This window comes from Bacillus rossius, chromosome 1 (genome assembly GCF_032445375.1).
Source record: "Bacillus rossius redtenbacheri isolate Brsri chromosome 1, Brsri_v3, whole genome shotgun sequence".
NCBI classification, from domain to species: Eukaryota; Metazoa; Arthropoda; class Insecta; order Phasmatodea; family Bacillidae; genus Bacillus; species Bacillus rossius.
In genome coordinates, this window is record NC_086330.1 from 111765541 (window position 1) to 111791851 (window position 26311).

The window sequence follows — 26311 nt, forward strand, 5'->3', positions numbered from 1 at the left end:
TGCCGTGCCATTCTTCATGGTGTTGTCAGTCTGTGTCTTGTGGGTAGAGGTTTTTCATAAGCTTGTAACGTTGCAAGGCCACTGCCCTCCCAGCTAAATCATTTTATTTTAAACTCTTTTTTGTATATGTAAGTATTAATAAGTCAATGTTTTTTGAGCGGTGTATATATTCTGAAATAGTATGAGCTGACACACACACACACACACACACATATATATATATATATATATATATGGGTGTGTGTGTGTGTGTGTGTATACACATACATACACATGTGTGTGTGTGTATATATACACATACATACACATGTGTGTGTGTGTGTGTGTGTGTTGTAAATAAGGTTTGACTGATATTTACAGTTCTTATAAAGCTTTTCTAATGATATTTTTACCGTTTTTATGTATTTAAGGGTTGATATTTGCACTTGCATGGTGTTTTAAGAATATACGTTTTATTTTAACAGACATTTTAAATAATTACTATATTTTATGTAATTGTTCACAAATAAGCCATTGTACTGAATTTTTGCCTGTTTTGGCCTACTTTTTCAGGTTTTTCCTAAATAAGTTTAATTTTGTCAAGTAATTTGTATAATGATTGCTGTTTTTAACTTTCATTAACGTATTGCATAATGGTTCTAGAACAAGGAACTGTGTCTGTGGCAGATGTAAATAGAGGTAAAGAGGGATATGAGATTTGTAAGTAAGAGTGAGACAGACACTGGGATTCCCCGCCAACAGAGACAAACGCTGGGATTCCCCACTGGTCATGGGAACTGAGTGATAACTGCTGTCTCACGGTGTGGGAGAGAGAACGAAAATGTAAAGTCCCTGGCTATGTGTATAGAGAACTGTTTTCAATGTATGTCGTGTATTCCTACTGGCTTGTGATTTGTGGCGTGAATGAAGCGTGTATGTGATTGGTCGGTGAGGTAATATGACTTCTCCTTCCTGCGTGGAGGAACCAGTGCCTTGATTTAACCAGTCGTCGGTCGATCGTAGCACTGCGAAGGCGCATTTCGGCGGCATCTCACAAAAAATGTAGGAAAATTTGGGAGAAATAATTTAACGTCGGTGGTTAGAGCCATACCGGAGTCTTAAAAGATTAACCTATTGTTTTATTTGTTATTTCTAACATTTAATTAGAAATTGCGACCATCGTCGTCTGCATTTCGGCTCGTGGCTACTGCGGTTAGCCAGGTGAGGTCAGATTGGTGGCCACACACTAATCATGTACTTCCAGTAAGATTTTGCGGAAGGACTTAATCTACGTTATTTTTTGATAATTCTCATCGCCCGAGTAGTGAGCAATCCTTGACAGGCGGATGTACTAGTTGAATGAGTGAGAGAACGGTTTGAATGTAATTGGATTCAGTTGTTTCGTCTTTCGAAAAATAAAAAAAAATAATAAAAACTTTCAACGAAAGTTTGCTTTTTACTTCATAAAGCGAACTGTAACAAGCTGGACTCACTATCATCCGTCTCATGCATCCGTCACCCGTCTATCCGTCAATCACGTGACCTGCAGCCAAATAGATGTCCCGGAAAATTCCATCCCTCTGTCTGTCAAAACCTTACCAACCTTTAACTTTCGACGGACGGACGGATCCTCCAAAATGTTAGGAAGATACCTATTGCCGGCGACCTTTACTGTCTGATATGGTTTTTAAGTATATTTGTTTGTTTAACTGCTTCCATTAAATGTTATTTTATATCTTTGAACATATTTTTAATAACTAAAAATATTTTGATATATATCAGAGCAAGAAAAAATTGAATTGAATTATTTATTAAGTGCTTAACTTTCATAATCGTTAGTATAATATATAAATTTTCACATGTATTTAAGATTTTTGGTCTGTTGGCAGAATCTAAATGAAAAAGTTTTTGACAGACGTGTGGATGATTGTGAATCACTCGGCTTGCTGATGGACGAGTGACAAATCATTTAGTCCTAGGTATCGACCTCTGTAGTCCATCTCACGCTTAGACTGCAGTACAGAGCAAATTACGCCCACTGTTGCTAGATTGACACCACCCATCTTGTTAATTTTTAAATTTTTATTTTATATAATATTGATTATTATAATTATTCTTAGTACATTTTTTAATTTTACTATTTGTTGATTTTTCTAAGACCATAAAATAGTGTCTTTTGATGGTATTATTACAATATTATAAGTTCTGAAGTAAAAAATATCATTTCTAAACACCAATGATTATTTCAAAAGAGAATCTATTTGTGGTAGTTAGTTACAACAAGGCATTCCATTAAATATGTCCTGTATTCAAAGAGAACCAAAATTTTTAATATTAATGAGTATAAAAATTATGAATAAAAAGTTAAGACCAAGATGTCATTTTATGTTACTTTTCCTTAGAAATAAGAATTGAATATTATCAAATGATGCTCTTGAAGAAAATGTATATCCAAAATTATCATTACAAATTTCCCTTTTAAAAATAAATTTTTTTTGTACATTAAAAAATAATTCTCATTACAATTTAAAGTTTTAAGTAAAACTTTGATACTCTTTGGGTATATCTGGCAACAGAGCACATTGAACAAGGACAGTATTAGTAGCATTGGAAAGAGAAAGTACTTGCCCATTAAAATGCTCACTGCAATCCAAGGACGAGATATGCCCAGCGAGGTGGTGTTGCGGTGAAATATTGGACACTTATATTTGGAAGAACCCTGATTCGAATCCCCTTGCATCTACCCAGATATAATTTTTACATGATTTACAAAAATCATTCCAGGCAAATGTGTAATAAACGTGCACACATTTATTGTTCACAGGCCATTTGCCGAGGATACCTCATACGGAAAGCATATAAGGAAAAAACTGAGGTAAGAAAAAATTTGTGTAAGGAAACTTGTGTGTATTATTTTACTTACATTTGATGTATATTTTTGCATGTAAAAAATGTTCTACTTCCATTCAAGTGCTAGTGAAGGAGAAGCTGCAGAGCCGGGCAAGCCGGACAACCGCCCAGGACCCAGTGACTAGTGTGACCCCACGCTGACCCTTTCATCACCAACACACCTGTCATTCAATTACAGACAGACCCCTATCTTATATATAAAAAATAATGTTTATGTGTGTGTGTGTGTGTGTGTTCGTGTTCTATGTGTTTGCGCATCGTTAATCCAATTAAGTTGAATCTTTGCACACTTGACCTTCTAAACACGGGGAAGGTTACTGTCTTTGTAAGATTCTGATAGAACCAATCCTTAAACAGAATTTTATTATTCTTGATAAAATTTCACCTGTGCATTGATAACTCATCGTTCATCCAATCTCTATGAAATTTTGCATGCTTGACCTTTTGATACCGTGGAGGTATTAGTCTATGGAGTGGTTGTCTGTTCTGAAGTTGAAGTCAACTGGGTAGCAATTGGGTAGCAAAACAAATTGTAACTGTATAAAGTCTAGTATTCTATAAATTTGTTTAAGATCTTGCAAATAACTCACTACGAAGAATCGTAAAGATGCCATCATGTATTGAATATTGCCAAACAAATATAATAACAACACATCTGCAAGAAATTAGGGTTGAACTTCATTATAACTAAAAATTGTTTTGCTATGCAGAAGCAAAAAAAAGGGGCTAGAGTTCGTTCCCATTTTGACTTCAAGTATTAAAATGTCAAAAACTGTATACATTAACTCCCTTACTTCTTACCTCTGTGTTTAAACCACGAGGAAAGTTGCTCTTTAGGTGATGTTTTGATAAAACCAACCCTTAAAGCAAAAATTAAGGTAGCACACAAGTAGTATCAGATAATTACCAGTCAGTTTTTATGTCAGTTCTTCTTTTCTATGGTCTGAATAATTTTGGTGGCATGTGAGTAAAGACATATAGAAAGATAAAGAGAGATGGATATATAGTGAGTTATATAGAATTGTAAAGTTACAGAGAGATGAAGAGAGATATAGATGGAGAGAGATGCTTTGTATGTGTGTATACATACTTCAAAAAAATTACAAAAAATAATTATAGAGGCTTTTCAACGCATGCTGGACATTAGCTAGTTTATTATAAAAAAAATGAAAGTAATTTATCAAATCTCGATAAGAATATGTCAAAATTTCTGAGATAAATTAGCCAAACTATTTTTAAAATACAAGTTCCAGGATGGCTTTAAAAGTATGTTTTCAAAGAGTTTCTCAGATTTTGTGGGGGAAGACTCCCATACTCCATTGTTTTCTGGGGGCTTTTCCATGGCTATTAGCCATACAGAGAGTGAAAAAAAGAAAATTTGAATAGTGTGCTTGTCCCCTGTGTCAGTTGGTAAATATGACAGTATTTTTTCTATAAATATGTTATAAATAAGTGTTTAAAAAAATTTTAGTGTCCTCGAAAAAAAATATAAATATATTTATTTGTGTTTGTAAACATGTGTTTTGTTCAGTCTGACTATAGTTGTCCAGTAGATAGTCTGTTTGGTAATCATTTCCTTCTGTCTGTCTGTGTTTCATGTTTTGTGTTATAGATGTATTTTTGTATTGCTTACTATTAAAAGCTTTTCAACTAGTGGCAGCCATGTCACAAAACCAAATTAAGAAAATTAATTAATTTATAGCATTTGTCAATAAAGTTGGCAAAGTTTTATTGGCACTATACTGGATTTTTGTGAATGTGTGAGTGAAAGTGTATTTAAGAAACAATCTTTTGTAATTATTATTTATAAATAATATTGCAGTGCTGTATTATAGACAAAAACATCAGTTCTAATGTCATACTGCCAACAATATTTTTTTCTGCTTTGTGGTCACATTGAAAGTTCATGAAACTAAATGAAAGCAATAGTGATGAGTCACAGACGTGTGAATAGGACATGTGGTTGTTCATCTGTTGTGTCCATCCATCTGTTTGTCCAGTCAAAATTTAGTTTCATATTCATTCATCACAAAAATTAACCAAGCTAGGTGATGCTACAGCAAAACGCAGAACTCATATTCATGAGGATCTGGGTTAGAATCCTTGTCCATCCATCCTCTTTTTTTTTTCCTGGTGTCCATAATTAGTCCAGGCAGACCTATGGCATGGTTCCATGTTAGATTGCTTTCCTAATTTCCAGTGATGTACAGATTTAATTGTTTTAGTATCGAATCAGCTGATATTTCTAATGCTCTGTATTTTCTGTGATCATATCCAACCATTAATTAACAAACAGATACGCATGATAAAAGTAAAACTTTGTTCATTCAGATCTTTTGAATATGTAGACACAAATTTTTGGTAACACTAAATCCACTCGAAAGGTAGATTTTGTTGCTATGTGGTACCACCCTCATATGTTGTATTTATTGGAAAAATCATGGTAAGGCAATGGGTTTTGTTTATAGAACACCATAAATTGAAAATATATCTATCCACGAATGCATTTTCTTTTCACCATAACCCATTGCTAAAGGTAACACAAACAACTTAAAAATTGGGATGACCAACATCATCACTGCAGAAAAATGTATTTAGTGATTGCTCGCCATATTATGAATAACTGATATGCACAGTACTGTGCTTGTTTAATTAGTAGTTATGTGGCTGCATTTGAATCTTGTGTCTGTTAGTTAGTAAAAGGCATGATATGTTTTGTTCTGTGCACAAATCTTATGTGATAAAATACTTTTTCATCTGTAGTTACAAAAATCCTATAAATGGATAATTTTTTTAGGGTCCTGACTAATTCCTTAGAAATATTGAATTTCTGGAGACTTGCACTGTGATTACTTACAAAAAAAAGTATCATATTGGTGTTGTTTTGGTTATCAGATACATTAAAAAAAATGGATCTGTGATTGAATCATTATCAGTTTTAACCATAACCATAATCAATCACTACTAATTTCCCTGAATTGTGTTTGTCGAATGAGTGCGTCAATGACCTCTATGTGGACTGTACGTAAAACTAAAATACATACGTATGTACCACCTTTTTAAGTGTTTTTGACTGTATTAGTGTATTGTTGATTTGAATCTTTCAGTTCAAGATGAAGAGACTACAGGAACTCATGCTGTTGAGGAAGCAGGAGGAAGCTCAGTTGAAAAAGATGGGGAACAAAAATTATAAGGCGGTTGCTGAAGAGAATTACAGAGTAATGTATTTTATTTTAAATTTTAATAATTGGTATTATAATATTTCAAATCAAGCTTTCTTTTACAATGTACACAGTTGAATTGGTGTGGTATATCTCTTTCCTTTTAAAAAATGTAAAAAATATGTTGGAAATTCCTGCTTTTTTTTATTCTTTCCTGTTAATGTAAATCCATGAATGTTTGTTTTCAGAAACGCCTGATTGAACTTCAGAAGGAAGTCCATGACTCCGAACTCGGGGCAGATGTGGAGTCTCTCGGAGATGATGACTACGTGCAGTTGGTGGACGACATATTCGGAGATATTATAGAGAAGTCTCCGAGCACCCCCCAGACACCCACCAAGATAATAACTAATGTTTTTGGAGTGCGTTGTAATGTCTTACTTGTTTTAGACTAGATATTTAGGCCATAGTTTTCTAAACAAAACCATGTAAAAAACAGTTATGGTCACAGTATCAAACTTCATTGTGTTTACAGAAACTAATTGGTAAGTTTTTGGCATGACTCCACCCAACTAAGATATTACATATCTTGTACGTTTTGCTCTAGAATAATCAATTATTGATTTGACCTTGAATCCTATGAATAAGGAAAAGATTATGGGATTTTATTTTTAGGTTACTTTCTTTTTTAAAACAGGAGTTAATGTTTTTTTTAAATTATTTTAATGCATAAATATAGCATATTACTAAACAAATATGAAAACATGATTTCTTTTACAATATACTAATTTTTGATAAGAATGTTTCACTACTCAGAACCATAAAAATAAATTTGGAAGTATTTGTGTGTTTGAAAAATATACCAATGCCATAAAGTAAAAATGAGTTACTAATAACAGTTGCAAGATCAAATAAGTAAAACATTGTTTCCAATCTATTTACTACATATATTTTGGTACAAATTTGCTGCTAAATAAATTACATTAATAAATTTATTTTAATCAAAAGTTAAGGTTTTTGTAATTTCACTTAAATTTTTATTAATATTGCTGATTAATTTTATGATTTTAGTTGCATTTCGATGCTAAATGGTGTGTTAACTTGCATTTTGGTGTTATGTGGTGTATGAACACACTTGTCGGTGTTACTGCTGGTTGATCACAACTTGCACATAATCTTGTCCCTACCTATAAACACTCTAAAATTGAATCAACACAGTTTGGTTTGAGATTTTCAATTGAGAGGTGACTTTAAATAAATACTTCATTCAGAACCAATGATCAAGTAAGACCATGAAGGACCAAGTGAGTGTGGGTGACTAAATGATTTTCAGTCAGATATGAGAAACGTTAATGTTATTTTTAGGATTTAGGTGCCGCGAGACAACACTCCGAGGAAGTCATACCGATGCCCCGGTTCCCAGCTCCGGTCAAGGTGGACCTGTCTGAGTTCAACTTCCGCAAGTTCGCGATGACGTACTTCCGTGGCAACATCAACTTCCAGTACTCTCGTAGACCAATCAGACACTCGCTGCTGGAACTCCCACACCCAGGAGATCAACTGGTAAGTTAAAAGAGTATTTCTGTCTGTGTTCATGATGTACATCAAGCAGTAAACCTTAGGCTGAGTACTTATCTGTGCTTTGGTTCTTAGATAGGCCACTTATAATTGTTTTATGTGAGATTTTAAACTGAAATAAATTACAGCTGTGCATCTTTTATTCATTAATTTAAGTTAATCTTTTTATTGTACTCACAAGAGCAATTATATTTTGGTTTGTATCCAACTCCGGCCCTGATTTACAAATGGGCCAACCGGGTGTTTGCCCAAAGCACCATTTTTTGAGGGATGTGAGAATTTGAGGTGTGAAAAAAACAGGAACAAAAAATCTGAGGGATGGGAAAAATAAGTTTATTAACGTATGCTATTGATTCAATTTTCAAAAATATATGTTAAATCCTACAATTTAAAGCACAACAGACATAAATGTAATATCCCCACGCTTACCATAAGAGAAACTGGAAAAGAAAGTTGTGCGGCTGAAAATTATCTGCCCAGAGTTCTAGCTACCTGAAATCGGAGCTTGATCCAATTGTAAGCTTCATAGAACATGAGTAATAAATATATCATGCTCAATGTTACAAAAATAATATTTTGCCAAACTTTTTTTTTCACTCTCAAGAGAATGAGTAACATTTTTTTAAAATAATGTTCAATATTGCAAGAGTAATAGCATCTCAGTTTGTAAAACTATTATTTGTTTTAAAATATTCTTATTTTTTTATAAATATCAGTTTTTGTTAAGACCAGTTTACCACTTAGTTTAATTTTATTGTTGTTAATAACTTGACCAGTAGCACACCAGAACACAAGATGTCAGCTGATGGGAAATTAACAGCCCATATTTTGATTGTATCTTTTACTTGAGTATTTCTAGCCTGGTTCATGTCAGATTCCAGACATAATGTGTGTTCTTTTTTTCTTCTTTCCTTGGAAGTGGAATTTTAGGAACAGTGAAAAAGAAGCTGGGATGTGTACGAACATATTCTTTTTTTCTTTTATCTTAATTTAACTTGTATTAATAAAGGAAGAAATTCCATATTAAAGTGAAGCTAAATAATAGGGATGGGACGAATCCACATTTTGGTCGAATCCGAATCCTTGTTCGAATCCTCAGTGTTTGTCATCGAATCTCGAATCCCAGTCCTACACTAAACTTCACCACATGTTATTAAAAAAAATCACACATTTATTTTAATACATTACATAGGCCTATGTATTAAAAAAATCACATGTGTATTTATAAAATTATAAAATAAGTGAATAGTGTATACACCTGATATAAAATAGAGACAAATAACCTCAAAAACCACACACGTAAGTTTGCATCTGTCTAATTCACTGTTAAATTTATCCTTCCTATGTTTTCAATAAAATATGTTTGTATAACAGACACCATTTAAAAAAAGTTATGTTTTTTTCTGCAAAATGTTATATTATTGAAGGTTGGAAATGATCGAGTAGTTATGCTAATTGACAAAATGCAGCGTAGTTTATCTTATGTTTGTGCTATTTCCGTTACCTTTTATAATATAGTTTAGGTATACAATTTTCTAGAGCTGGACGAACCTCAGTTCTCTGGTATCGAACCATAGCCGAACCGAACCTCATACAGAAATAATTGTTTTGAATTAAAATGAACCGAAACCAGCATTTTGGTCTTTAACAGAATGGTGAGAAATAAAGGTTCTCCAGCCATATGTAAAATTAAAACATTATATAGCTTACTTAGCTTTATTAAAACATTGCAAATACATTTTATAAGTTAAGTTTATGCAATAAATAATGAAGGAAAGAAAACAATTTAGAGAAAATCATTTTGCATTTAATTATACACACACACACTTTTAATTCATGAAGAAGTTTCATCTAAATTTAAAAAAAAAAACTATCTTCCTTTTTCAGTGTACACTAACCATCATTTAAAAAAATATAATATTATAAAGATGACGAACATTCAGCATAAGGCCACATAACATATTTTTTGTGGTTAACATAACCTAACATTTTTAATAAGTAAAACTTTTTAATAGGACATTAAAAAAAAGTCGAATGTGAATTAAGTTACCTATCTACGTTACAAAACCCGCTGACTGCAGTTGCTGTTTTCTTGGAAGAATGCTGCTCGTCAGAAGAAACTTTAGACATGTTTTGGGGTGGTTCTGGGTCATCTGGGTCGTCATTATCTTTTCTTCAATTGGAAAACTTAAACGACGTAAGCCTGCTCATCGCAAATCACCTCAAGAACAATAATATTGTAAACGTAACGTAAGAAGTGTGGTTATAGAAATTTGCGTCGGAAAAAAGAAAACACGAGAAATAATGATGGTTGCCGCGACTACGCTAGTCACCTTAGTACCCTACTGTAAAATTTACTGGACCAGTACTTTTAATACAGAAGATTAAATTAATATTTTCAGTACCTGCTAGTTATAACCAAAAAGGCCAAAGAAAATAAATACATCCCAGTAATTTAAAATACGTAATTTACGTAATCATTTCCTACCGCATTTGTCTTGTATTAACTTGATCACGTTAGTTTTGCCAAAATACGAGAGTTCTCGTACATGCGCTTTAGTTTAACGTATGGGGTACGCAATCTTTGGTGATTGTACAACACTTCTCGTACACGCACTATAGTTAAAGGTATAATATACAATACCTTTGGCATTTGTACGATAGTTTATATTACGTAGTACGAGAAATGCATACAAAATTCTCTAAAGTAAACAAAAAACAAAGCGCGCCTATATGAAAAAATGCTATGGGAGTTATGCGACGATTAATAAATTTTTATTTTATTTTGTCTGCGATTGAAACTGTTGAGGCGACGATAATGCGATAAAAGTCGGAATATTACAAGTAATGGAATTTTGTTGTGCTGTTTTGTGAATGGTCTCAAATGGGGGTTAGAAAATTAGAGAAACGTAATTTTTTTTAAACGAACGTTCGGTTTTACGAATATATTTTAAGAGGTTTCGAACCGAACCGAACGTAATGGTTCGGTTCGAAGTTTTCTAACTTCGCCCAGCACTACAATTTTCAATTACTACCTAAAACTCTTAAAAACCCACCTCGAATCCTACCTCGAATCCCACCTCGGATCCAACGAATCCTCGAATCCATAGGATTCGGTATATTCGACGAATCCAAGATTCGAAAATCCCATCCCTACTAAATAAGTATGATAAATTTTCAAAATTGTATTTCTAATGCTTACTTGATAAATATAAAATGAACTAAAATATTAGGAATAGTTTTACACTCAGTATGATATTCTATGAACATGTCAAAGATGTCTTCATGTCAACTCATGATGAAAATAATCTTATCTCTTTATTTTTATGCTATCCTAGAATTTATATCTCGAACCTGTTAAAATTTGAGACAGCTGTCTGATTTCTGATAGTCCTTGTCTCTATAGACAAGCCACTCACACTGCTAAAACTTTCTAACATATGTTTTATTTTCAAACAATTAAGACTGTATAAGCAGGAATTTACTTTGACTAGACTCTTGTTTGCTTGCACTGTCATTATCTGTTCCATATATATATATATATTACATTTACCAATTTTTTCTAGTTTCATCATGGCTTACAAGCAACCTTTCAATTTTCATGCACATTCCATCTAGAGCACTTGGTCATAAAATACCATTTTTACGACTCTGTATATTAACTCATCGCAGGCAGCGCGAGCTCTCTGGATCACCATATTGAGGTTCATGGGCGACATGGCAGAACCTCGCTACGAGACTGAGATCCCAGACAAAACACCAATCATGGCACAGGTGAACCAGACACTTGGCAAAACCCTGAGCAACAGGAAGGCTTTGGCAGATGTCACAACACAACAGGTAAGTCCGCATGTGTGTCGAACATTACTTGGTTTGTGCATCACAGGTAAAATAAATTATATGTATTCATTTTATTCAAGATTCCAAGTAACTACTATGTATGTATGTATGATAGTTACACAAGATGTAAGATGTATGTATGATAAATACACACAGAAATTATTTTTAAATAATGCAACTGTGTCAATTTCGGAATCATTTTCTTACAGTCATTCATGTCGAAAATTCGCAACATTTTACTTAAACATAGCCTAAGACTTAACTGTTCTGATGACAAAAAAAGTTGCATTTTTTAAAACCTTTTTGACTAAAAAAAACAGCAAGAATTTTAAAGTGTTCAGATTAATTGGAATGTACTTTAAAATTGTCTAATGTAAACAAGATTTTCAAAGTTATGCCATAGGCCAGGGGTCGCCAAATGGCGGACCGCGGTCTACATCCGGACCGCCGACCCATTTTGTGCGGACCGCGAGAACACAGCAACTTGCACTACAGAGTACGTAATTTAATAAAAATGTATCCCCCGCATTATCTTTGTTGACGTCAATTCGAAAACGGCCGGGCGAAGTAACGAGCTAACAAGCGAAAAAGAGTTCGCTGATTGCGAAATCGTTGATCGTCACGAGGGGCGTCGCGAGGGCGGTAGTAATCACGCGATCGCGCTGCCGGCCGCCGGGGGTTCAGTGTTTTGTTTTAATTTTGAGTGACGGACGCCACGACGATCCACGTGCTTGAAATATTACGTTTGCTTGTTTACTTTACGAGTTTAAGTACCTACCTGTTTACATTAGCGAGTTTTATTACTATGGAACCGAAAAAAAGAATAGTTGAAGAGGAAAATAGACAGTTTTTGCCAGAATGGACCAATTTATATTGTTTTACGCTGCCAAATCGTGCTGGAGCAGTACCAATGTGCTTGATTTGTTACCAAACAGTGGCGTTAATTAAAAGCTCGAATATAAAATGACATTATGATACCAAACACAAATCATTTGCTGAAAACTTTCGACTTCATAATTTTGAGCATATTATGCAAGAAGTGATGAAAGTAGTACATTTTCTTCGTGAGAAATCATCGCTGCAACATCGTGAATTGAAATCATTTCTTGAAGAAGTTGATGCACAATATGACGATCTACTGTTGCATAATAATGTGAGATGGTTAAGCAAAAGCTGCGTTTTATAAAGATTCTTCAGCATTTTAGAACACTTGAAGACATATGTTTTCAACAGTCATCAGACTTCAGCAAACGCCTACTTAAGTTTTCTAAACGAAAAAGAAAATGTAGCTGCCATTGCTTTTTTGGTGGATATTTTTAAACATATCAATGACCTAAACCTTAAAATTCAAGGCAAGGGAAAGCTTGTATGGGAGCTAATGTCAGAAGTTTAAACGTTTTTCGCGAATACTCGATCTCTTTATTAATGATCTTGGTAATGAATGCTTACACTTCCCCAATTTAAATAAAATAATCAGCATTGACAACGAGATTGACGTCTGCCAATACAAGGCGTTCATTATGGGTCTTAAATCGGAATTTAAAAACAGGTTTGCAGATTTTAAGAAAATTGAGAATGTTGTAGAAATCCTCAGCAGCATTTACTCTCTGCATCCTGATGGTGAATGGAGCAATGAAGCTGCAATTGTTTTCGGGAGTGATAAAGCTACTCTGCTGATGGAAATGATTGATTTTCAAGAAAACACAGTTTTAAAACACAACCAATGAAGAGTTCTGGATAAAATTTGTGTGTGGTTATAAATATCCAGAACTACAAAAATTAGCTTTGAAACTTTTTACTTTGTTTGGGTCAACATATATTTGTGAAGCAGCATTTTCGAAGATGAACTTCATTAAGAATAAATTTTGATCTCGACTTACTGATGAACATGTCCAGGATTTAATGTCAATAGCTTGCACCAATTTTACTCCAAACTTCAGACAGATAGTCCGCAGCAAATATGTCATTTTTCTCATTGATATGTAAAAAAATACCTGTTGTTATTTCTGTAATTACCTTTGTTTGATGAATATTTTTTTCTATAAATTTTTGTGCGGACCACGATGGTCATTTCATTTCTTAAAACGGACTCCGAGCGAAACTAATTGGTGACCCCTGCCATAGGCCCATTTATACAGACAAGAGTTTATGGTTTTATTTTTAGTTTGTTTGTTTATTAAACAGAGGTTTCCGGTGTTACTGTTTCTAATTTTAGAAAAGCTGTTTTGTAATACTTATTCCACCAAAATAGTGGTAAAATTTATATGCTGCATTTTTAGGATAAAATTATTTGTAATAAATTGGTCTAAAACAGATACATTCAGAACAATTAAAACAAATTAGCAAGCATTTGTGGTTTATAAGTGATTCAATAAGAGATACACAATAAAACTAATTAAATTGATTTTTCTTATCCATGCCCTTTGGTACAATTTTTTTGTCCGTAAATAATGATTTTTCTTTAATGTGTGTTGTTCATGAGTTCCAACAATTCCCAACTGCCACTTAGCTGACATTTTTTTTTTTAACGTCTTGACAGAAAAAGCGCTTTGTTCATCGGTCCACAACGCCATCTCGACTGAACACCGATATCAGGGTCAATGGCAAAGGTTTGTTGTCCAGATAGCACCACTCCCGTTTTCAGATTCCTAATGTAACTTGCTTTTTCCAGGGTTGCTAAATCGCCCATTTCACTCCGCACCTGATACAAAGTATCTCTCTCTATGTATGTCCCTTTATAAATCTCACTCTATCTGTCAGTATTTTATGTATCTATGTTTCTATCTATATCTTAGTCTATCTCTATGTCTATATCTTCCTATCTATATCTTTATCTTTAAAAGCAGAAGACGAACACTCACACGTTCATTTATGTAGATATATTTACCTATTTATATTTTTATTATCTTTTTGCCTGTCACAGGTAGGACATAGGTGTATAAAAACACACACATATTCAAATGCAACGCTGTATCAAAATTTCAAAGCAATCGGTGAATAACTTTAGGATATATAAGATTTTGAATGTAGAAACATTTACATTTTTATTTATACAGAAATACAGCTGTACCTGGCCATGTATTGCTGTGGCTCAGTCTGGTTAAATGAAAAAGAAATAAAAGAGAAAGCACGTGTTTCTAAAATGTTTAATTTCACAATTTTTGAAAGTGAAACTTCATTGGGCATCATGAGAGTAAAATTTAAATTACAATTTCAAATCCAAATTTTATTGCAACGTTTTTGCGAAATATTGTTTTGAAATGTTTCTGACGCCAAAGAGATCAAACGAGAACAATTACGAGTCGAGGTTTGAATTGCAAAGAAGTTTCTCTTGTATCATGTGTACTGAGTGAAAAGGGCTCTTTTTTTTTAATTATATAAAAACAAGAGTGTATACGAGTGCAACATTGTGTCATAATTTCAAAGCAATCTGTGAAGAACTTTCAGAGATTTAAGATTTTGTACAAATGAAAATTTTCATTTTAATTTGTATAGATTTTTATTCCAAAAACAGTTTATTTGTATTGGTTTGTTTAAGTGAACAAACACAAATTTTTTCCTCTTGATAACCAATATATTATTAGTCATAAAAATTTTATCTCGCTGTAAAAAAACTTTTGCGTCACTTTTTTTTCGTACAGAATGGCGTGAATGCTAAATCCCGCCGCAAGATGATCTCCATGACTTTGAAGCGGACGGACAAACTGAAAGAAAATGTTCGTCACGGACTCCTTCAAGATGATGCATACTCCAATTGGTTGGAGTCCAGAAGGACTACTAACTTGGAGAAACTTCACTTTATCATTGGCCATGGTATATTGAGGCCTGAACTCAGGTAAATACTATCACCATCAGTCTGCTGCATTCTTTTTAAGACATTGTACAGAGTCTTGTTCATTCACATATTTTAAAGTTTGTTTTTCTTTATATAATTTTTCTAATTATGGTTTTATTCCTTATTCTCATGATAACTTAAAATTTATTTATATGTCTGTATTGTAAATAACCAGGACATTTTTATTAAATGCAGCTGCTCTCACTGTGAAGTCACGTTAAACACTCTTTTTATATTTTTAACCATGCATCACATGCATCTTTAGTCTGCAACATTTTTCACATTCTCAGGATGTGAGGTTTTGATAGTTCCTTCAGTATCATAAAAACAGAAATAATGAACTTGAATATGCATAGGTGTTAATTGTGGCACTTTGTTTTTATTGGGGAAAAAATTGTTTTGGTTCTTCTCAATTTTGTGGTAATTTCCGAAGGGATGAAATCTACTGCCAGATCTGCAAGCAGCTCACCAACAACCCGACGAAAGCATCATACGCCCGTGGTTGGATCCTCTTGTCTCTCTGTGTGGGCTGCTTCCCGCCGTCAGAGACGTTCGTGAACTACCTGAAGGAGTTCATCCGAGAAGGCCCGGTGGGGTACGCTCCGTACTGCGAGGCGCGGCTCGAGCGCACTCTGGCCAACGGCACGCGGCTGCAGCCTCCCAGCTGGGTGGAGCTGCAGGTATCGACCACAACTTGCCACACTCCTTGCGTTTACCATAGATGACGATGCAAAACCTGAAGAGGGTCCCATTCCCCTCACTCGGCGTTGATACATTTTTATCAGGGGTGTACAGATATTTCAATACTTATTACTAGTGATAGGTCAATTAAATCTTCAGATCCTCAAAAACGATCAAATCTTTACGAAGGATTAAATATTTGAGAAAAAATATTTGAAGAAAAATATTGGAAGAAATAAAGTAAACTAAAAAATTTAACCCTTATAATCTCTGAAGTTAGCTATGTCTTTTTTTTATTCCTATACTAGCGACCCGCCCCGGCTTTGCACGGGTGCAATGCTTATACTCAATATACTATAGAATGTCTTTATATTGTTACGTGCCGCTGTGATCAATATGAAATTTCGTCTAAAGAACAAATATAGATTGGCCGTGGAAGCGCCAGGCAGAAACAGTACTAAACACATTACCCATAGGGGCACAGCGCACGCACAACAAAATTTATGATTAACCTCCTTAAAACTTGGTAAGGTTATGTGGATTGTGATCAAGGATAAGAAAATAATAAGATCTGGTTTGGTTTACATTGGCATTTACTTAATGATTTCGTTGCTGTTATTTCTACTTTACAAACCTTATTCCACTGAAGATAACCCATGGCATTACAGCCGAAACAAAATACCAAGAAAATTGTTGACCTTATTTGCTATACAGTACACTCCCTATTTAACGCGGTTGTCGGGGGACATAACTTTTACCCGCATTGTTGCATAACCGCGATGTTTCGATGTGACCAAGGTCAAAAGGCATAAAAAACCGCCTATGTTCTAATAGGTCGGCAAGCACGCCTTTGTGCGGACTTTGCATCCGCAGTTTTCACTAAACACGGGTGAAAAAATAAAAATAATAAATTTTAAAGATAAATATTAAATGTTGAATTGTTTTTATTTTTCCGCGTGCCGCGCACAGTTTGTCACACGGCCTACGAGCGCGCCACACGCCGCCATACACACGTGCGGCACACAAGCTGCTGCTGCCAGTCTCGTGGTGTTAGCCACAGTATCTGCTTCGTCAGTGTCCGTAACAAAGTAAGTGCAGTGTGTGCGGTTACACACGATTCTGTGGTCAAAGTCTTCTAAAAAGAAAGGCCGTAGTGATACTTCAAACCGAATATGAATCCCAAAGTACCGAGTTTGATTGACAAAATAAAAATTCTAGATTTACTTACAGATAGCTTGTCTTTTGTAGAAGCAGGCCGCAGATACAGGAAAAAAACGATTCTAGCATTCGTACAATAAAAAATAAAGAATCGTCTATCGTGTCAAGTGGTTAAACTTTATTATCCATGCTTACAGTAAATAATAAATGGTCACATGTGGGAAACAAAAATTGCGCCAATTTAATTTTAGCGCAATCAGTGACGCCGTATTAAAAACCGTGTTAAACTTTGTCTTTACTTATTTCACCAAACGCTGTGTCGAGTTGCTGAGTGTGTGTGGCTCGGATCGGCAAGTGTTATATTCCCCAGCCTCTGTTTAAAGGTCGGGAGACCGTTACACATAAACATTTCCGGGACTTGTTTACTACCTCACGGCAAAAGTGGTACAGTATGGTTCACGTAAGTATTGGACCACTGGGAATTCCTGGGCAAAGATTAAAAATACGCTAGCCGATTTACTTTACTATTTAATGTTAAAACATTATACCAAAGTAAAAAGATGAACTAGTATAATACAATGAATTACCCAATAATATTACGTCTGTAGGTTTAAGTTGTAACAAAACATTTATATACAGATGTCCAGTAAAGTACCAATTAAGATTCTGGAGTGGAATTTTAAACACCGGACTACCTGATTTGGCCTTGTACGCAGCGACGCTGCTCAGTCAAGTGACTCATGCTCTGCCTGTGTGCTGCGTGAACACATTCCCTCCCCCACTCCCCCTCGTGTTTCTGCCCGCTCTAATCTCTACTTCTCTCCATATTCTCGGCTCACCTCTCCCTACCCCGCGCTTCCCGACAACCAAGCCTATCCAACATCAATCCCCAGCCGAGTCACGCTGGATGTCGCTGGACGGTGGGCTTTATCAGGTCCCCTGTCCAATGCTTCATTTGTGAGATAAAGCGACGTTAAGAACTAGTGTTTCAGAAAATATCACTGGGCTGGACTGGACCATAATTTGAAAACCCTACAAGATAGAGGAATAATGTACGGAGATATCTTGTTTAGAATTTTACTGCGGACATTTTCTACGCCTAGGCTTTTTTCTGCCCGATGCTTAGTTTGTTAGTTACAACGCAAAATTATTCTAATCGGCTGTCAACCATTTATTCCATTATTATTATTCATTTCTGACTGGGGGACATGGTTTGACCCGCGATATACCCTATTCCGCGATCAATCGAGGCGCGATATACCGGGAGTTTACTGTACTTAATACATTAAATCTTGTTAAACAATAAACCAAATGGGAGGCCCCGGGGCGAGATATTATAATAAGTAACCATGGTTATATTTGACTGAATTTAAGGTCATTTGGTTTCTTAACTTTACAGGCCATTGAATATTGAGCGCGCAGGCTCTTCATAAGACAAATTATAAAAAAAAATACATTTACTCGTTAAATGAATAAGTGTCCTGAAACTGGTTGTTCAGAATTATAAATTATTTTATGGTTTTTTTTCCACTCAGGGAAAAATATGTTGAAAGCTGGCACTCTTGAGAAATTCTCCGATTGCCGGAGGCGATGAATTTCGGTGAACTAACTCATGAACTGCATGGGAGTTGAATTTGGAGCGGAATCTCTCATCCTAGTTCTTGATCCCCGCCTGCAAACAGTATTGCCATCAAATTAGGTTGGTTAACAGGCGGCTGATGTTGGGCGAAGTTAAGCCCACGAGAACAGGAAAAGAAAAGTGTGTGTGGGGCGACGAAATAACTTACCTAAGCTGCGGGTTGGAGTAGATCAGGTCGGTCCCTGGAGATGGCCAGGTGATGCGCGACGCGGAAGATTGCTGTCGCCATGAAGAATAATAAGTAAAGACAAAAAAAAACTATTTTAAAAAATAATCTATTTCGGGCAGCAAAAAATTAAAAATTGAGTGCTAAGGCACATGGCCTTGTCGATAACCAACTACATGCTTTAGAGAAAGCCGTTCACGACTTTTCAGAAGCGTGTTGTCTCGGGCTGCGAAGAGAGATCCGCCCTTACCGCGTGCTGCCTGCCGAATCTTTTTGAAATGGCGTCGGGGCGCCTAATTAAAGTAAGCAACTGCCCCCAGCCAAAGAAGGGGGTGGTGGTGATTGCCCGAAGGTGTCCGGAGATGCCCGAAGGGGCGAAGCAGACTGCAACCTGTTCGCTGCGCTCTCACGCGAGTCGTAGGCGAACTAAAATCGCAATCGCACTGCGACTGCTGCCAAGGTCGATTGTGACAAGCTGTCTCTTATGGGAGGGATGAGTATTGCACTCTGGTGGCCAAGACGAGAACCTGTCTGGAGGGTCACAGAAACGTCCGCTAGAGTGCAGTGGGCGCGCTCGCGACCAGCGCTCAGAGCAGGGTTAGGGATTTTTTCCGCCGCTATACTTCGCTGAGGGCTCCGTTTGACAAGTGGGAATGTCCTTGGGGAGGCAATGTCTCCGCCCGGGGTTCACTGGGGGTCGTTGCTCCGGGTTTGAGTTCTCGTGAAGCCACAGGTGGGAGATGAGGGGAGGGGGGTTTAAATTTGCTAAGTCGCCCGGGAAAGGCATCATGTGGACTGTCTCGAGGCGTCGCCGCTGGCTGTAACTTGGTCCAGAGGCGTGCTTGCAAAACCCTTACGTATGCTTGCCTCCGAGAAATGAAAGTTGCTAGCAGTGGGGTTGGGGTAGCATTCGCTAACGCGAAAGTCGTTCCGTTACATAGGGAAGGCGTGACGCGAACCGCGGCTGGGATATTGCGATCGTAAATCGTCAGCAAACAGTATCTGTTTGAAGCCTGCGAACAAGCGCAGGTGCACTGGGTTGCACAAGATTACGTCGGAGTGTACAGTAATGGAAACAAAATTTAATAAAATAAAAATTACAAATTTATTATTTGGTTTCCTTCTTTAAAAATTAAAAATTAAATTTAAATTCGTACGTTTGTGCCTGAAAGTTGCCCTGAATCGGCATATACTCCCCCGCTTGAATGCGGAGCATATAGGAAAAATAAAAAAAAACCACACTTACACTGCTCAGTAGAACTAGTACCAGGTCCGCCTGTATCCTACTACTTATAAAAAAAAATATGTTGATAAAATCGAAGGTGTATATAATTATTTAAATTACCCTTAACGGTGAATGATGTCATGAGGAAAGTTGATCTCAGATTTTGGGAATGGTGTCACGTGACAAAAACTCTAAATATGGGCTCAGTGAGGCGGGCCGAAAACACTGGGCCGGAACCGGAACTTGGTCCGTCGGGTGCCAGTTATGAAAGGTGGGGATTTGTGTACCCCTGAAAATAATGAAAGTGGGAATGTAAACCCCTGTACAATAGTCTTTCCATAAGAAGCCGAAGGCATTGGGACTTAGCCCTGCACAGTCAGGCGATGGAGAAGACGGTCAAATTTGCTGCTTGCCCGAAGGTGAAACAGAGCCTCAGTCCCAGAGTGACACAGGACCTAAGGGTGGAATTCCCTTGGCGGAATTTTAAATGATTGGGGATGAAAACCCCAACAGATCAACCATCCGTAGGAAAGAATGAATTTAAAAATATTAAATATTCGACAAATTAAAAAAATTTCAGTGCATACCACTCTGATGTTTAATATAATTAACTAATATTTATTATTTAAAAGTATTCTGGAAACAAAACGATAAATTAACGACTCTTCGCACTCAAATTTAAATTATTTAAAGAAATGTAAAATGCAATAAACCAACAATTATAAATCAAAAGGGAATAAATTATAATGGAGCGGTCAGATCTTCCATGACTGCTGATTGGTTTCGCACTGCCTGAGAGGGGGTTTGAACATAGGCCGTCCAAAGGTGAGTGGTGGGAATGTAACCCAAAGAACACTCGAAAATGGTCATGAGATATTTCACTCAGAGGACCTTGGTCATGGCTCGTTGGCTCAGAGGACCCTAACTTTTGCGCCGCTCGTTGGCTAGCTTGACCTAGCTCCTATTTTAGAAAAACACAAAAAGAAACCAGTTTGCCATCTGGAAGTCACGTACCTCTTACTTAAATAAACAATCTCATCGATAACGATGTAAAAGAAATACAACTTTGGGGTAGAATGCAAAAGAAAAAAGAAAAATGGCTAGATGTGACAGCTTCAGTGCTCAGACTCTATGTACGTCACTGTACATCACATTTACGTGCAAGGGAAAATAAAGAAATAAACATGTACAAGTATTAACGCAAAATCAGTTCAAAAAACACTACAAAACATTATTCTTGCTTACTTTACGAATTATGGTTATTAAAAAAAAGGAACGTAATCAGAAATTAAATATATGAAATCGTGGAACAAGATTCATGAAGATTCAAAAAATATCAGAGAGGTATTTCTGAGTAAAAAAAATTAAAACTATTTACGTCAAGTAGCTTGTTAAAGACTGAACTTACGTATGTAAAAATTAAAAATTAAAATATCTTAAATTACCTAGCTTGTGCTAGCCTAGAAACGGGATCCTCAAACATACTCAAATTAATTAAGTGGACCTCTCGTTGGGGGTTGAAAGTATTTCACCCTTCTCGGTGATTACTTTAAATATTAAAATGAGACTAGTTACCTCGTAGCTGCTTAATTTCGGGGAAAACTTATTTTTATATGCGTGATTATATTATTATTATTGAGTAAAAAAAAGGATGCCTGTTGCCCTACTACTTGTAATAGAAGCTGAATTAATTCCATGACCTTTGACTGTAATACTTTATAAGTCAAACACAAGGTTTATAATTAAATAGGGTCCATTTAAACTTGGTTTGAATTATTCAAAATAAATCCTTAAAATCATATAATTAATAAAAAATATTAAATTCAAAGCTTAAATTTAAAGTACCTGTATGCTTACAACTATTTATGTCTTTGCTATATTAATGAAATTAAATTCATCCTGTTGATCTCAGATATTTGATATCGTGTAGGAACACTAAATGGGCGCTGTGAGGGAGGCCGAAATTACTGAGGCCAAAACAAGGGAAATGCTTCCTTGAGCACTCAGTGATATATGGGGATTGGAACCCCTGTATATGGGTATGGTAGCCCTGTATATAAGCGTGATAGCTCTGTAACTTACAAACTAAATTTGGGAATATAACCCCTGTACATAATTGTTTCGCTGTCCATCAGAAGTCGAAGGCATTGAGTCATAGCTCTGCACAATCTGACGATGGATCAGACGAATGATATGAATTTATGACTTGCTTAAAAGTGAAGTACACCTCGGTCCCGGATACCTTCATTTATTAACTCACATAGGCTCAATATGTTCAAGCTCTGACGGTTGATCAGACCATCAGGTTGAAGCAGAGAGACCCACGAGGGAATTTCACCCCTGAGTTAGTTCGGGTTCGAAACCCGAAAGATCAACGAATTGGATGAAAAATGGATAATGAAAAAAATTTAGATGTTTTAAATACATAGCTGTACACCACCTTATAAAGGAAATAAACCCCGATCCAAAAAAAATATAAAAGTTAATAAATTGTTTACTCAAAATCCATAATTACAAAAGTATTATTTATCCTTTACCTTGCATTCTTAGATTAATTGGTAAATTGCTCATAGAAAACTCGACGTTAAAAAAAAGGTATAGTACTCTATCTTACAATAAATTCCAAACCTCATGACTAGCGTAAAAAGTATTGGGGATTCAACCCGTGTATATAAACAATTTAGTTCAGGCCTTTTCTTAAAGGCATGAGTGATTGCACCTCTCGTTGGGTGATCACGAAATAAATCTAAACAAAAGCTAGGCACATGGATGTGTATGGTGACACAATGAAATGGTACGTCGAAGTATATTCACATAGCTTGTGAACGATGCAATAGAAATTAGAGTACTTGTTAAAATTAATTATGAGCATATTCTTATTTTATGTTACTTAATGAATGGACCCTTTTTTAAATTTATTTTATGTATAATTAAAATACTTAATCGTTAATCTTAAGATACTTATAAATAGTAAACAATGGAAGTTTCTTAACATTAGCTAAAACAAAAGGTTTATATTATCATATTATTTGTATTGTTAATATTATTTTAAGTTATATAAACATATTATGTTATAATTTACGTTTCCCTAGATTAAGAAAATACTTTGCTGCTAGAATTAATGCAGTATAGATTATTTATAGTGCTTGTTTTGTGACATAAAAATTATATTATTAGGACATACAAGGCATGGGTAGTTTGTTTACAAAACCAGTGGTACGTGGTTGGAGTAGAGAAGAGTTCCGCGCGGTTGGCGGCCCTGCCATGTGGTGAAGAGATAACATGTCGGCGCGCGCAAGGCGCCGAGAGACAAAACAAAAAATACCACGATGTCCGAAAGGACTTCTATGATGAGTTTTTTTACAAGATGGCCTGGTTTGCAGGCGGATGTGTTATAAAAAAAAACACAGATAAAAGGAGGAATTTAGACAAACTCAGGGCACTGTCGGCCGTGAGGAACAAACTAGATTGCAACGCATTGTTACGCTGCCGGACACGGGAGCAACGGCATGACCTTGTCTCCTCCAGCCGGAGAGGCGTGAAGGGGAGGGGTGAAGAGAATGACAGGGAGAATGACACGCGCGCTGATAAGGCACGATGCCTGAGGGCCGTCGCACCGACGGGGCCGCGCAGTGTCCCACCGCGCACAAACACAGTCACAGCGGGATGTAAAATACGAGAGAATTTTAATTTAACTCACTTTGGCTGAATCAGATTGTGCCAGTTTTAAGACTTACAATAATACTATATAACGAAAATCTTAGTGACAAACAAAAAAAAATATTTATACCAAATAAATTTAAAGCATTCTCATAAATCAAACCAAAATACAGTTAACAATTTAAGAGTAACCACAACCACAAAACTGCTACCACATTGTAACCGAAACCATGCTCTGCTACCAATTTGTTACGTGCCGCTGTGATCAATATGAAATTTCGTCTAAAGAACAAATATAGATTGGCCGTGGAAGCGCCAGGCAGAAACAGTACTAAACACATTACCCATAGGGGCACAGCGCACGCACAACAAAATTTATGATTAACCTCCTTAAAACTTGGTAAGGTTATGTGGATCGTGATCAAAGATAAGAAAATAATAAGATCTGGTTTGGTTTACATTGGCATTTACTTAATGATTTCGTTGCTGTTATTTCTACTTTACAAACCTTATTCCACTGAAGATAACCCATGGCATTACAGCCGAAACAAAATACCAAGAAAATTGTTGACCTTATTTGCTATACTTAATACATTAAATCTTGTTAAACAATAAACCAAATGGGAGGCCCCGGGGCGAGATATTATAATAAGTAACCATGGTTATATTTGACTGAATTTAAGGTCATTTGGTTTCTTAACTTTACAGGCCATTGAATATTGAGCGCGCAGGCTCTTCATAAGACAAATTATAAAAAAAATTACATTTACTCGTTAAATGAATAAAAGTGTCCTGAAACTGGTTGTTCAGAATTATAAATTATTTTATGGTTTTTTCCACTCAGGGAAAAATATGTTGAAAGCTGGCACTCTTGAGAAATTCTCCGATTGCCGGAGGCGATGAATTTCGGTGAACTAACTCATGAACTGCATGGGAGTTGAATTTGGAGCGGAATCTCTCATCCTAGTTCTTGATCCCCGCCTGCAAACAGTATTGCCATCAAATTAGGTTGGTTAACAGGCGGCTGATGTTGGGCGAAGTTAAGCCCACGAGAACAGGAAAAGAAAAGTGTGTGTGGGGCGACGAAATAACTTACCTAAGCTGCGGGTTGGAGTAGATCAGGTCGGTCCCTGGAGATGGCCAGGTGATGCGCGACGCGGAAGATTGCTGTCGCCATGAAGAATAATAAGTAAAGACAAAAAAAAAACTATTTCAAAAAATAATCTATTTCGGGCAGCAAAAAATTAAAAATTGAGTGCTAAGGCACATGGCCTTGTCGATAACCAACTACATGCTTTAGAGAAAGCCGTTCACGACTTTTCAGAAGCGCGTTGTCTCGGGCTGCGAAGAGAGATCCGCCCTTACCGCGTGCTGCCTGCCGAATCTTTTTGAAATGGCGTCGGGGCGCCTAATTAAAGTAAGCAACTGCCCCCAGCCAAAGAAGGGGGTGGTGGTGATTGCCCGAAGGTGTCCGGAGATGCCCGAAGGGGCGAAGCAGACTGCAACCTGTTCGCTGCGCTCTCACGCGAGTCGTAGGCGAACTAAAATCGCAATCGCACTGCGACTGCTGCCAAGGTCGATTGTGACAAGCTGTCTCTTATGGGAGGGATGAGTATTGCACTCTGGTGGCCAAGACGAGAACCTGTCTGGAGGGTCACAGAAACGTCCGCTAGAGTGCAGTGGGCGCGCTCGCGACCAGAGCTCAGAGCAGGGTTAGGGATTTTTTCCGCCGCTATACTTCGCTGAGGGCTCCGTTTGACAAGTGGGAATGTCCTCGGGGAGGCAATGTCTCCGCCCGGGGTTCACTGGGGGTCGTTGCTCCGGGTTTGAGTTCTCGTGAAGCCACAGGTGGGAGATGAGGGGAGGGGGGTTTAAATTTGCTAAGTCGCCCGGGAAAGGCGTCATGTGGACTGTCTCGAGGCGTCGCCGCTGGCTGTAACTTGGTCCAGAGGCGTGCTTGCAAAACCCTTACGTATGCTTGCCTCCGAGAAATGAAAGTTGCTAGCAGTGGGGTTGGGGTAGCGTTCGCTAACGCGAAAGTCGTTCCGTTACATAGGGAAGGCGTGACGCGAACCGCGGCCGGGATGCTGCGATCGCAAATCGTCAGCAAACAGTATCTGTTTGAAGCCTGCGAACAAGCGCAGGTGCACTGGGTTGCACAAGATTACGTCGGAGTGTACAGTAATGGAAACAAAATTTAATAAAATAAAAATTACAAATTTATTATTTGGTTTCCTTCTTTAAAAATTAAAAATTAAATTTAAATTCGTACGTTTGTTCCTGAAAGTGGCCCTGAATCGGCACAATATACATTGTTCACAGCTTTTTCGTCATTAGACGCGCTATTTATAGGCACGCGCCGCCAGCCCCCTGGCCGGTACCACAGCAACCGCTATGTCCCTGCATTTTAAATCTGTAATATCTTCAAAAATATTCTTTTAAATTACATGCTTTAAAGGTCCATATTGATCTATATTAA

The 26311-nt window shown here is 36.6% G+C and overlaps 1 protein-coding gene across 4 annotated transcripts in view; it reads left to right on the forward strand.

The window, feature by feature from the left end:
• LOC134542228 (myosin-VIIa-like) overlaps window positions 1–26311 on the forward strand; it is a 143538-nt gene that overhangs the window by 66317 nt on the left and 50910 nt on the right. For all 4 annotated transcript variants that reach the window (XM_063386318.1, XM_063386327.1, XM_063386336.1 and 1 more), the window contains 7 exons: window positions 2804–2854; window positions 5997–6107; window positions 6299–6472; window positions 7416–7613; window positions 11301–11468; window positions 15110–15303; window positions 15737–15983. In XM_063386318.1, coding sequence (XP_063242388.1) covers window positions 2804–2854; window positions 5997–6107; window positions 6299–6472; window positions 7416–7613; window positions 11301–11468; window positions 15110–15303; window positions 15737–15983 — 1143 coding nt within the window. The remainder of the gene's footprint in view (window positions 1–2803; window positions 2855–5996; window positions 6108–6298; window positions 6473–7415; window positions 7614–11300; window positions 11469–15109; window positions 15304–15736; window positions 15984–26311) is intronic.